Source organism: Panthera pardus, unplaced genomic scaffold (genome assembly GCF_024362965.1).
Source record: "Panthera pardus isolate Hobbes unplaced genomic scaffold, ASM2436296v1 HiC_scaffold_6, whole genome shotgun sequence".
In the NCBI taxonomy this organism is placed as follows: Eukaryota; Metazoa; Chordata; class Mammalia; order Carnivora; family Felidae; genus Panthera; species Panthera pardus.
Window position 1 is genome coordinate 66,076,827 of NW_026526991.1, and position 13,298 is coordinate 66,090,124.

The 13,298-nt window shown below is 42.3% G+C and overlaps 1 protein-coding gene across 1 annotated transcript; it reads right to left on the minus strand.

Annotated features, from left to right (window-relative positions):
• Nucleotides 1–880: 880 nt before the first annotated feature.
• Nucleotides 881–3,780, minus strand: LOC109249311 (olfactory receptor 8S1). Its single transcript, XM_019419673.2, has 2 exons — nt 3,005–3,780; nt 881–1,043 (listed from the first exon to the last, which is right to left on the minus strand). The coding sequence occupies exons 1-2, from the start codon at nt 3,778–3,780 to the stop codon at nt 881–883; spliced, it is 939 nt and encodes a 312-aa protein (XP_019275218.2).
• Between the last annotated feature and the right edge of the window lie 9,518 nt (nt 3,781–13,298).

The following is a 13,298-nucleotide window of genomic DNA, read 5'->3' on the forward strand; positions in this document are numbered from 1 at the left end:
CTCTTGGCATTTGATAGAAGCATGACAGGAAAGTGCTGTTGTTCTCTTCCTGAGAACATTCTTTTTTTTTTTTTTTTTTTTAATTTTTTTTAACATTTATTTATTTTTGAGACAGAGAGAGACAGAGCATGAATGAGGGAGGGTCAGAGAGAGGGGGGGGACACAGAATCTGAAACAGGCTCCAGGCTCTGAGCCATCAGCCCAGAGCCCGACGCGGGGCTTGAACCCACGGACCGCGAGATCATGACCTGAGCCGAAGTCGGACGCTCAACTGACTGAGCCACCCAGGCGCCCCTTCCTGAGAACATTCTTGGGAGCTGAAGGAGAGATGGGATGGCAGCTGAGAATCTGTTCTGTTTCTCCAACTCCTTCTCCTTCCTTAGCCCTGGAACAAGTCCTGAACCAAGAAGGGATTTGAAGTGGTCCAGGCTCAGGTTGCTGTGGGGAGGCTCAGGGCAGGGCTGTCAGAGTGCACCCTCTCCCAGAGCTCTGTGTGAGGAGGTCTCAGAATGGTGCCCAATAATATGGACTCCCTTTCTATCCCAATTTCTCCTCCATGCTATTTTCCTCTGACATCTAGATATAATAATTTACTTTTGGATAAGTACCCAGAAGTGGAATTATTGGATCATATGGTAGTTCTAAATTTTTTGAGGATCCTTCACACTTTTTTTGTCAGAATTTTCTTGAGTGGTGACTGGCCCCCCTGTCATGTGCTCTGTGGGGGTTTTCCTATCTCACTTGATTGGGGGAGGACAGTGGAGTTAGAGGAACTAATCTTCTGTTTTTAGAAGAAAGAACATAGCTGGTGATAGTTCTTCCTGCCTCCTCTTCCTTTGCACCACTGTTTCTCCTGTTACGAGCAGGCAGTGGAACTCGGTTAGAAGGTAAGCCTGGGCTTCCTGGCCAGCACTCTCTTGAAGGCTGCTTTCACTTCCTGGTTCTTCAGACTGTAAATGAGAGGGTTTAGCAACGGGGTCACCACACTGTACTTCACAGAGACCACTTGTTCCAGGGCTGAGCCAGATGCTGGAGTCATGTACCTTGAAGGGAATGGCACAGAGGAGTAAACTGAGCTCAGAACAATGGCCACAATACTGTTGGCAGGCATGGTCCATCCCATCCCAGAGTCTCTGCAAAGTGGGTCCTCAGAGCTGAATTGACTATCAATGGCAGCAACGTCTAGATGTGACTATATGATCACTGAGAAGTCAATCATTTCCACCTTCATATGCCTCCAAACATGAGTTCTCTTATGCAGAACATTATAAGGGCTGCCCTGAGAAAAAGAAAGTTCTGTAGCACATCAAGGGCTGCAGATTAGAAAAAAACTAATAATTTCATACATTTCTGTAGTACTTCATATGCTTCAAAACATCTTTTCTTAATAGTTATGATAAAGATATGAGGATTTTTTTCTCTTCTTTTCCCTGTATATACAATGTATGTTCTCATCCTGTGAGGATTGTTTCTGGCAAAAGTGTATGCTTCTCTAATAATACTGTCATTGTTCCCAACATTTATGGCTCTGGGAATTATCTCCAGTCACGGCACATTATTTTATTTTATTTTATTTTATTTATTAAAAAAATTTTTTTAATGTTTATTTATTTTTGAGAGAGACAGAGACAGAATGCAAGTGGGTTAGGGGCAGAGAGAAGGAGACACAGAATCCGAAGCAGGTTCCAGGCTCTGAGCTGTCAGCACAGAGCCCGACCTGGGGCTCGAACTCACAAGCTGTGAGATCATGACCTGAGCTGAAGTCCTTTGCTCAACTGACTGAGCCATCCAGGTGCCCCATGGCACATTATTTTATATAATCCTTATTGGAACAAACATTTGTCCTTTTAGGTGCATTTTTCTTTGGCTTAGTAAAGAAGCCAAGCGTGGAAAATAAAAATGTGCTAAGCACAAGATATTAATTTAAAATAATAAGAATAAATCTTGGGGGTGCATTTTATTAAGTGTCACTGGGAGTATTTCCCAAAGAAACATTAATTTTTTTGTGTGTGTGCTAGAGTGCCATCACCATTGGAATGTTCTTTGTGGGTTCTGGTGTGCTTGATTTAAAAAGATATTCATTTTACTGTCATTATTCTTCATCTATCCCTCCTAACATTTCTGTGAAGTAGGTAGGAGAAATCTTATTGTCTCCTTATGGCATATGAGGAAAATCAGGCAGAGAGAGATAAAGAGATTTTCCCACAGCCTCAGGTGAGCTCTTCTTGACTATTCCTTATCATCCTTTTCCACCCTTGCCTTCTCTCCAAGTAACAAGCAGGTGAGAAAATATGGAGCAATTTGTACAAATCCATCTCCAGTTCAGTGGATACCATGGACCATTAATTATTCTGCTCCTAGTAGGTGAGGACTTGTCAGCTAGAGCTGTTTATGTTTGAGAGAAGCATGGTAGGAAAGAGCATGAGGTTTGAAATCAGTGGGACTTGGTTTATATTATGGTTCCATTACTAACTTGTTCTGGAACATTTGAGAAGTCACCTGGTTACTCTTGAAACTCAGGTTCCTTACCTGAAAGTGAGGTTAATAATATTTCTTTTCTCTACATACTAAAATTGAGCTTGAGCCATGTAAAAGCAGCTCAGAGACATCATCTTCCAGTAGGAAAGAAAGATGTCATCTGTTTCAAGAATTGTATGTTTTATTTATTTATTTATTTTTGCCTAGTGCTGAATAATAATCTACCAAGGGCATTTCTGATTTCCTTTTGAGAACTATTAATCATAGGTTAGTGAAAGTAGGAAAGTCTCTAGTCCTTGTATAAGCTCATCTTTCAGACTTAGACAATTGAGACCTGAGAAAGAAAATGGATTTTTTTATAATTCACACAGCTAGTCCACAGCAGAACCAGAACTAGAACCTAGGCCTTCTGAATTCCAGTATAGTAATTTTCCTGCTCCTTTGCAATGCCCAGTTCTACAGACCAAAGCCACTTTAGGGCAAGGGATACCCTACATTTACATTTAGGAGATATAGTATGACATACCTGAAAACTCCTGAACCATAAAAGATGGTGACCACAAGAAAATGAGAAAAGCAGGTGGAAAAGATCTTCCTCCGACCCGTGACAGAGTTGATCCCCAGGGCTGTCATGATGATACAGGTGTAGGAGCCCAGAAATAGGACAAGGGTGCCAAGGCCCAGGACCACCATGGTGGTCAGGATGGAGGCAATGCTAATGTAAGGGTCAGAACAGGCCAACAGGAGGACTGGGGGAAGCTCGCAGGCAAAACTATGGACAAGATTGGGGCCACAGAAATGCTGCTGATCCAGAAGGATGCTGTTAACCAGGCCTGTCCCCACTCCTATGGCCCAGGATGCTCCCACCAGGCCAGTACATACCTGCCTGTTCATGGCCACCACATACAACAGTGGGTGGCATACAGCCTGGAACCAGTCATAGGCCATGACTGAAAGGAGGCAAGCTTCAGTGGCCCCAGAAAATATGACCAAGGAGATCTGAGTAAAACACTCAAGGGGGGATATAGTCTTCCATTTGGAAAGAAGGTTCTCTAAAAGTTTAGGTACAATGATTGAGGAATAGAAAGTATCCAGAAAGGAGAGGTGACTCAGGAAGAAGTACATGGACGTGTGGAGGTGGGAATCAGCCCTGATCACCAGTAGCATCGTCAGGTTTCCCATCAGGGTCAGAAGGTAAATCCCCAGGAAGAGCACAAAGAGCAGGGCCTGGATCTGAGGGTTGTTGGACAGTCCTAAGAGAACAGATGTAGTGACTGTGGTTATGTTGTTACCAACTTCCATGGAGCATTTAAGTTCCCCTTCAGAGGGGCAAGAATGGAGAAGAATGATCAAATGAGTTATCAGTCTTAGAGCATGCCTGGGGATGAGGCATTGGGAGTAAAGGTTCACGGCTCATCAGCCCTTCCTGGCTCAGGGTAGGAAGCTATTGGCCAAGGTGGAGAAGGTAGAAAAGAAGAGCATAGACAATCAGACCTAGAAAGGAAAGAGAAGAGAACAGAGATCATCCAGACTGGAGAAAGAAAGGAAGGCAGTTGGGAACGGACTCCAGAGCATTGAGAAGTACTATTCTCCAGTTCCAGAAGGAAATGAACTCAATCCACAGGAAGGCTCTGATCATCACAGTGAATAAGTGATGAACATTTGGACTGACTATGTGGCTGAAAGATCATGATGAATGAGTGATTGATAGGGATATTGTGATACCTGATGATGGTGCAAGACCTTTCTCTGCCCCAGTAAGTTCATGAGTAAGTCACTTGAGTTTCTTATTAAAAAAAAAATCTGGGCGGGGGGTACCTGGTTGGCTTAGTTGGCTAAATGTCTGACTCTTGATTTCGGCTCAGGTCATGATCTCATGGTTCATGAGTTTGAGCCCCATACTCTGTCCTGACAGTGTGGACCCTGCTTGAGATTCTGTCTCTCTTTCTCTCTCTGCCCCTCCCCTGCTCTCTCTCTCTCTCAAAAATAAATAAACATTTAAAAAATCTTGGAAAACTAGATGGTTTCTAATGTCCATTCCCGCTTAGAAATTCTAAAGATTTCGGGGCACCTGGGTGCTTCGGTTGGTTGAGCGTCCGACTTCGGCTTGGGTCATGATCTCGCGGTTCGTGAGTTTGAGCCCCGTATCAGGCTCTGTTCCGACAGCTCAGAGCCTGGAGCCTGCTTCAGATTCTGTGTCCTCCTCTCTCTCTGCCCCACTCCTGCTTGTGCTCTGTCTCTGTCTTTCAAAAATGAATAAACATAAAAACAATTTTTTTTTAAAAATAAAGAAATTCAAAAGATTAAAAAAAAAAACAATTCTAGGGGTGCCTGGGTGGCTCAGTTGGTTAAGTGCCCAACTGGCTCAGGTCATGATCTTGCAGTTTGTGAGTTTGAGCCCCATGTTGGGCTCTGTGCTGACAGCTCAGAGCCTGGAGCCTGCTTTCGATTCTGTGTCTCCCTCTCTTCCTGCCCCTCACCCACTCATGCTCTCTCTCTCTCTCTCTCTCAGAAATAAATAAAAAAAAGTTTTTAAAAAAGCAATTCTAAAGATTAAAGGACAACTTCCTTGGGTATTACTGGTACTAAATAAAAATCCTTTCTTCCCTTCTGTGTCAACCCAAGCAGAAGTGGCACACAAATGTGCTGATTTTATGGAAGCCAGGCAGGAGGAAGCCCTCAATATGGAGGTGAGGGTTGTGCACATCAGCTACTCCAAGGTCTTCCCATTCCAGGGTTTCTGTGAATCTATATTGTCTACTGTTTGTTCTGTAATCTCAGTACTTAGCATGTAAGTCCATGAAGACTGTGCTACTCTCTGAGTTGGTACCAGGAGATTTGGATAAAGCCAAGTCAATCTTGGACTATCTTCTGTGCATCACAGGGATGGTAAATGCCAATGAGAGTGAGTGAGAGAGAGAGAGAGAGAGAGAGAGAGAATGCAAGAACACTGAGAACAAGAACACCTGGTAAAATGTACAGTGATAGGGTTTGGTCTAGACCAGAACACGGTATACTTGTCACCTTCACTTTCTCTTTGATGGATAACTCAGGAAGGTGATAAGTGAGGATCTGATCTCTCTGTTCATGGTTTGACACTCACAGGTTCCCAGAGTGGGTAGTTTTAGGAGAAGATGTATATGAATGAGAAGGAGATTTGTCTTTACCTGGGCACCCTAGGCCAACAAGTGATGCTCTCAATGGGTGATACTGAATGGCATCCTTCCAACACTAGAGCAAAAGCCCCAGATATGGCTAGGGCTTCTGTGGACTTCCCTCAACTTTAGAAGATTCAGGAGTGGAACTCCTAGCAAGGAAACATTCCTATAGTCTTCTGTCTAAGGGGAAGCCTTCTTAACTCTGCTTCCCATATAACAATGGCCAGAGGGACTCGATCTTGACTCTAGACTTTGGAGAGTGACAGAGCTCCCTGGAGAGGCCCTTAAGTAGGAGGCCTGCTCTGAATGTGAATGAGTTCTCCTGGGCCAACTATTCCTCCTCTGAATTACTCTTGTTTCAGTGGGTTGCATCATAAACGATGGGACCTAGGGTGGCCAATAATGTCTACAGATAAAAATAAGGAATTCTAAGGATTCCTAGTGCAAAAACTTGGAATTTCATGTCTCCCTCCCTTTGTCTTTCCTTCCTTCTCATTTCATTATGTTTTAAATCATATTTATGATTATACGAATAAGATTATGATAAAAGATAGAAAATGAAAAAGATACTGAAGATATATTGAAAATGAAAGATATTAAAGATATTTTAATGATAAAAGAAGAAAATAAGGATTCATCATGTCATCCAAAATTATTTTATTTACTGTAATTCAAATAAAATCCAAATAGATTAAAAACTTTAAGACAAATTTTAATTGTGGCAAAACCTTTTTATTGTAAACAAGTTTAAACATATAGAGAAGTAGAAAGAACAGTTTATTGACCTTTCTGTATCCATCATCCAGTTTCAATAATTATCAGCTCCTTGACTGCTCTCCAGCTTTGATCACATTGAGCTGGAAAATGTGGTCTCTGCATTATATGAACAGTCATGTGTCTAAAACATGGGAAAGTTCTATTACTGAAAGGTAGAAGAAAAGGGCAGTACTGAGGACGGATGGTCAGTCTTTGGCATGGATGAGGATTGAATGGTGATTGACCAAGTTCCCAGGAAATAACAAAGCAACAACATATAAGGAACTGGTGCCTTTCATTTGGGACCACCCATACGTCTCTGGACTTAAGAGAAAAATAATCTTTTATTTTGTCTGAGGCACTGCATTTGAAGATCTCTTCTATAACAGCTTAGCCTTTATCTTCCTAAAATAGATTTCATAACTAACCCAAATTGTCTCCAATGTCCCACCACCAGCACATACATTTCAAGGAAACAGAGAAAGAACTTACAATTGTCTCCAATGTCCCACTATCAAAAATAAAGCTGCAATAACCCCCTTTTCTTTTTTTGCCTTCAGGAGCATATTTATTGTGTTTGAGATAATACATCAAGTTGCTCTCTGAGCTGCATAGGGTAAAAGGAAGTTTTCTCATTATAAACTGACAAAGGTAAGAGGTAAAACATTTTTCACAACAGCATGAGCCACATACTCAGAAAAAGATCTCTGTTAATACAAATAACAGAATATCTAGTCATCTAAGGCTACTTTTATAACTTAATACAGATAGGGGAGCCTGGGTGGCACAGTCAGTTGGGCGTCCAACTTTGGTTCAGGTCATGATCTCGCGGCTTGTGGGTTCGGGTCCTGCATCAGGCTCTGTGCTGACAGAGCCTGGAGTCTGCTTTGGATTCTGCGTCCCTCTCTTGCTCTGCCCCTCCCCTGCTTGTGCTCTCTCTCTCTCTCTCTCTCTCAAGAATAGATAAACATTAAAAAAAATACAGATAATAAATTAGGCTAAAATGCACCTTAATATTTGGTAGACATCAGGAACTTTAGTACATCACAAAATATATTTTGATACACCAAAGAAGCAAGACTTGCAAGCAGGTGTCTTAGACATAACTAACCTACAGCTATAAAGTTCTATTCTTGATAGCATTTACTTCTTTGGGGAGTCTACCAGTCTCTAAAGGGTAAACTCAGGGAGTAGGGTCAGTGTTGCATGCACACAGAACTCTGTACTGTGTATAGAGATGTGTGGTCCAGTGAGAAGATGCCCTCTATTCCTTTATACCACATGCACATTGTGTGAATTATGTCACATTGCACTTGGCCCATCATCTGAGTATCCTGTAGTGTTCTGTCTGCCCTGTTGGTCAAGTACTGAATGAACCTGCAGGGTTTTAGTCTGAGGAAAAAGAACAAATTGACAGCAAAACTTTCAACACAGAAAAGCAGTATTCCAGTTGTCTTTAATTAGATGGCTCCCTGACTATTGATGTCACAGAGATAGATTCTGGTTGGAAGTTAACCTTTGAAGCCTTAAATAGATAATCAGATGAAAATGTGATATCCAGAAAGAATAGACCACCATCATATACAGAACCTGGTGGACCATTCATAAATGTCTCCTTTGGGCCCAGCACTGCAGTTAGGAGGCAGATGAAGGGTTGCCTATTACTATGTCAGCAATAGTCAAGCAAACACAACTCATTACATACATAGTCACATGGTAAACAATAACTAGTCCTTAAGTAAGAGAACTTCACAGCACCATTTGTCACACATGTGCTCATTCTAGACTTACTTGGTAGTTGAGGTGGCTGTGTGGGTTTGCTAATGGGCTTTATCCAAAGGAAAACAAACTTCTCACACCATTATGACATGAGGTGGTTTTGCAACTTGGAGTGAGGCCCCTCTGAGGTTAGGCTCCTACCATTCCCCAGAAAGCAGGAGACAGGGGAACTGTCTTCTCTTGTAATTACATTTTGAAGAGTTGGTTTTTAGGTTCTTGAGAAAGACATTACCAGGCAGTAAAGCCAGCAAGGGGCTTTTTAATGTTCAAGAAGATTTACATACATTTCCAGGAGACAGAGGAAGAACTTACAAGTTTTTTTTAAAGTAAATGCTCTAAGAAAAGCGATGAGGGAGAGAAGTTACTTCCTTTCTTCTCGACAGGAGAATTAGCCTTTTATTTTTAATTTGCAATTGCCCTTCTGTCATCCAATTGCTCTGCCACCTCTTGTTGAAAAGACCATTGTTTCTCTACCGAGTTTCCTTTCCACCTTTCAAAAATCAGTTCATTATATTTGCATGGATTTATTTGGGTTCATTGATCAACATGTCTATTCCTTTGCTATCCTTTTGCAGATACAACACTGTGTTGAATACTGTAACTTTATAATAAGTCCTGAAATCAGATAATGTAAGTCGTCCAGCTCTGTTCTTTCTCAGAATTGTTTTGGCTATTTTTGTACCTTTGCCTTTCCATTTTCACGAGTTTCTGCAGGCTAAGGTATTGAATTCCTTCCCTGGCTGCAAGGGGACCACAACAGCACCCGGCGGGCTTTGATGCATTTCCTGCTTCAGCCTGAGCCTTTTGTTCCACAAGAGAGATAGGTAGGGGAGCTGGGCCTGGAAGATTTGATTGTGGCTGCTGTTCCCCGACCCCAGCCAGCCCACGGGGAGAGCTTCCTTTGGCGTGCCCCCACATCCTCCCCGTGAGAGCCAGGTGGGGTTCCTGGAGGAGCAAACTGCAAGAAGGTGGGAGCTTCCCTATGACTGCAACCCTTGGGGAGCCTCACACTGGCACACTGTCAGCCTCCAGTAATCCATCAACATTTCTAGTTTAATTTTCCTCCTAGTTTATATGGCACCAGCAGCTTCTGTCCTGAGTAAGCAAATGCTCAGGTCTTGTGTCTCCCTACAGGTACCTGCTCCTTTCCAGATTTCCATAGGGCATCTGCCCAAGACAGTTCTCTGATGGTTAAGATAAGTTGTTGATTTTTAAATTTCCCTAGCTTTTTTCTTTTTCTTTTATTAAATGTTTATTTATTTATTTTTGAGAGAGAGAGAGAGAGAGAGAGAGAGAGCAAGTGGGGGAGGGGCAGAGAGAGAGGGAGACAGAATCTGAAGCAGTCTCCAGGTTCTCAGCTATCAGTACAAAGCCTGACATGGGACTCAAACACATGAACTGAGAGATCATGACCCGAGCCAAAGTGGGACGCTTAACCCACTGAGCCACCCAGGTGCCCCTGACCAGGTTTTTTCTTTTTTAAATTTAAATTCAAGTTAGTTAACATACAGTATAGTCTTGGCTTCAGGAGTAGGACCCAGTGATTCATCCCTTACATATGACACCAAGTGCTCATCCTAAAAAGTGCCCTCCTTAATGCCCATCACCCATTTAACCCATCCCCCCACCCACCTCCCCTCCAGCAACCCTCAGTCTGTTCTCTGTATTTAGGAGTCTCTTATGGCTTGCCTCCCTTCTGTTTTTATATTATTTTTCCTTCCCTTCTCCTATGTTCATCTGCCATGCTTCTCAAATTCCACATACGAGTGAAGTCATATGATATCCGTCTTTCTCTGACTGACTTATTCCACTTAGCATAATACCCTCCAGTTCCATCCTCGTTGTTGCAAATGGCTAGATTTCATTCTTTTTCATTGCTGAGTAGTATTCCATTGCATATATATACTACATCTTCTTAAACCATTCATCAGTTGGACATTTGGGCTCTTTCCATAATTTGGCTATTGTTCATAGTGTTGCTGTAAACATTGGGGTACATGTGATCCTTCGAATCAGCGTTTTTTTATTCTTTGGGTAAATACCTAGTTAGTGCAATTGGTGGATCATAGGATAGCTCTATTTTTAATTTTTTTGAGGAAACTCCATACTGTTTGCCAAAGTGGCTGCACCAGTTTGCATTCCCATTAACAGCGCAAAAGTGTTCCGCTTTTTCCACATCCTCGCCAATATCTGTTGCCTGAGTTGTTAATTTTAGCCATTCTGACAGGTGTGAGGTGGTATCTCATTGAGGTTTTGATTCATATTCCCCTGATGATGAGTGATGTTGAGCATTTTTTCATGTGTCTGTTAACCATCTGAATGTTTTCTTTGGAAAACATCTATTTCTTTGGAAAACATCTATTTCTTCACTGGATTGTTTCCTGGGTTCTGAGCTTGGTAAGTTCTTTATAGATTTTGGATACTAACCCTTTATCAGATATGTCATTTGCAAATATCTTCTCTCATTCCATTAGTTGCCTTTTAGTTTTGCTGATTGTTTTCTTCATTGTGCAGAAGTGTATATCTTGATGAGGTCCCAATAGTTCGTTTTTGCTTTTTATTTCCCTTGCCTCTGGAGACATGTCTATTAAGAAGTTGCTGTGGCTGAGATCAAAGAGGTTGCTGCCTGTGTTCTTCTAGGATTTCGGTGGTTTCCTGTCTCACTTAAGTGAGACTTAAATGTCTTTCATCCATTTTGAATTTATTTTTGTGTATGGTGTAAGAAAGTGGTCCAATTTTATTCTTCTGCATGTTGCTGTCCAGTTTTCCCAACACCATTTGCTGGAGAGACTATTTCTCCATTGGATACTCTGTCCTGCTTTGTCAAAGATTAGTTGGCCATATATTTGTGGGCCCATTTCTGGGTTCTCTATTGTGTTCCATTGATCTATGTGTGTTTTTCTGCCAGTACCACACTGTCTTGATGATTACAGCTTTGTAATACAGCTTGAAGTCTGGAATTGTGATGCCTCCAGCTTTGGTTTCTTTTTCACCATTACTTTGGTTATTGGGGGTCTTTTTTTGGTTCCATACTTAAGATTGTTTGTTCTAGCCCTGTAAAGAATGGCCCAGCTTTTTTCTTATTGTAAGAGCAGGAGTGATAGCTTGCCAGCCCTCTGCAACTCTGAGCCAAAACCAGAAGTCTGAGTTTTTAAATAGGAAAATTATAATTCTTGTTTCCAGAATGTCTCTTATTTTACTGTACTTGAATCTCTTTAATGCCTTCACTGTTTGTCTTTTTTCTGTGTTGGTTGTTTATTTAGGTCCATCTATTTCTATCTCCTTCCACATTTTTTGTGGGTTGTTCTGATTATTTTCTGCTTGACGTTTATCTCTGTGTCTCTCTATACTGTTTTGTTTGCTCACTGTGGCCAAAGTCTGGCTGTTTGAGTTCAGTAAGTGGCGACATTCTCCTGGCAGAGGAGAGTCCACACCTGTGTGCCTATAGCAGCCTGCAAGTTGCCATCCCATCCCCAGACACATACTTCTGTACTCCAGGCAGAGTGTGACTTCCCATCCTCACAAAAGGAAGACTTATCTCCATTTGAGTTCTTCCTTAGATGTTTGGTAGTTGGACAGAAATCCCTTTGCATGAGGTAATGCCAATCCGTGACCTATAGACTCATTACTGGAGCGCTAGTCTTCCCAGGAACATCCATGTTCAGCTCCTGGAGAGAAAGGCCTGCACACACTGCTCCTAACAGCACTCTCAGGGAACCTGAGCCTCACCGACCCAGCTTCCTGATGGTAGCAGCCACAGCTCAGCCAAGGAGAACCACGAAATTTGAACTTGGGATTAGAGTTTGGTGGGACATATTCAAGCTGCCAACCCTTTGTACATTTTTGGATACAATAACACATTGAGTATATTAATGGCCAACTCTGCCATATCTTCATTTTGCATTTCATTGGCCTAATCAATTGCAAATTACTGCTAAATGCTCAGAGAGAGGCATCTATTGTTTTTGCTTCCAAGTTTCTATGGGAACTTCATTCAAGTTCTTGAGTCCTTATAATGCATTCTTCCTGAAGATGAAATTTCCCCAAACCCAAATATCTTGATTTACCTTTCTCAAGGTCTCCAATGTGGTCTCTTTGGTTATGGGTTTAGGGTAAAATAATCCTAGCTCATTCAGACTTCATTACAGAGGCCTATATGACCAACCAATCATTTCTCCTTATGGCTCATGCGAAATCTTCCCTGCCAGCCATGCAACCTGCCTCTTGACCCCATAATTGATATTCAGCTCCCACTAAACTGCGAACTCCCTGAGGGCAAGAGGATATATATATTTTTTATTGATGGCAAGAGTTAGACATGTTTCCATCGATAAAGAAAACTCCAAGGATCCAAAATGACAAATATTACAAACCTAAGATTTATAGGAAAAGGATACAATATGACAGCGGCATTAAAATATGGATATGCATCACAGCCAAAGGCTGCCTCATAGCAAGGAGAGAGGACTGGGTGGAGCTCAGTTATCTTCCTTCCACAGGGCCATACAGCACATGCTTTCTCTCTTGATTAGAAATTACCAACATGGGGGCTTTAGGGTGGCTCATTGGTTAAGCGTCTGACTTCGACTCAGGTCATGACTTCACGGTTTGTGAGTTGCAGCCAATGTCGGGCTCTGGGCTGACAGCTCAGAGCCTGGAGCCTGCTTTGGATTCTGTGTTTCCCTCTCTCTCTGCCCTTCCCCTGCTCTCTCTCTCTCCTGTCTCTCTCTCTCAAAAATAAACATTAAAAAAAAAAAAGAAAGAAAGAAACCATCAACGTGTATGGCACACACCACAACCAGGAGCTCCCACCTATCGGGATATGCGTGACACATCGCTTCCTCCATCCAGCCTGGTCAAGAAGTGGCTGCTGCACAAACCATCTCCGCAAAGGTAGCAGCGATTCAAAGATCCAAGGTAAGCCCAAACGTTTGCTCAGGGGCTAGCAAACATTCTCCTCCACTTAGCTGTGTTCTAGGAGGGGGGCTTTGCCCCTGGGTCTAAAATTCTCAGTAGCCGTTTCCACAAGGTCTCATCAGGGAACTTTCTTTTAGTACGCTGCAGTCACAATTCTTTTCACTCAAGAATCCCTTATTTTTGTGTTTTCTTGTCCTCCATGGTCAATTT

Coding starts and splice junctions, on each gene's coding strand:
- LOC109249311 (XM_019419673.2), bottom strand. CDS start 3,780: ATGGAAGTTGGTAACAACATAACCACAGTCACTACATCTGTTCTCTTA. Junction 1,044..3,004: donor TATGGTTCAGGAGTTTTCAG/GTATGTCATACT, acceptor ATTCCCTTCAAG/GTACATGACTCCAGCATCTG.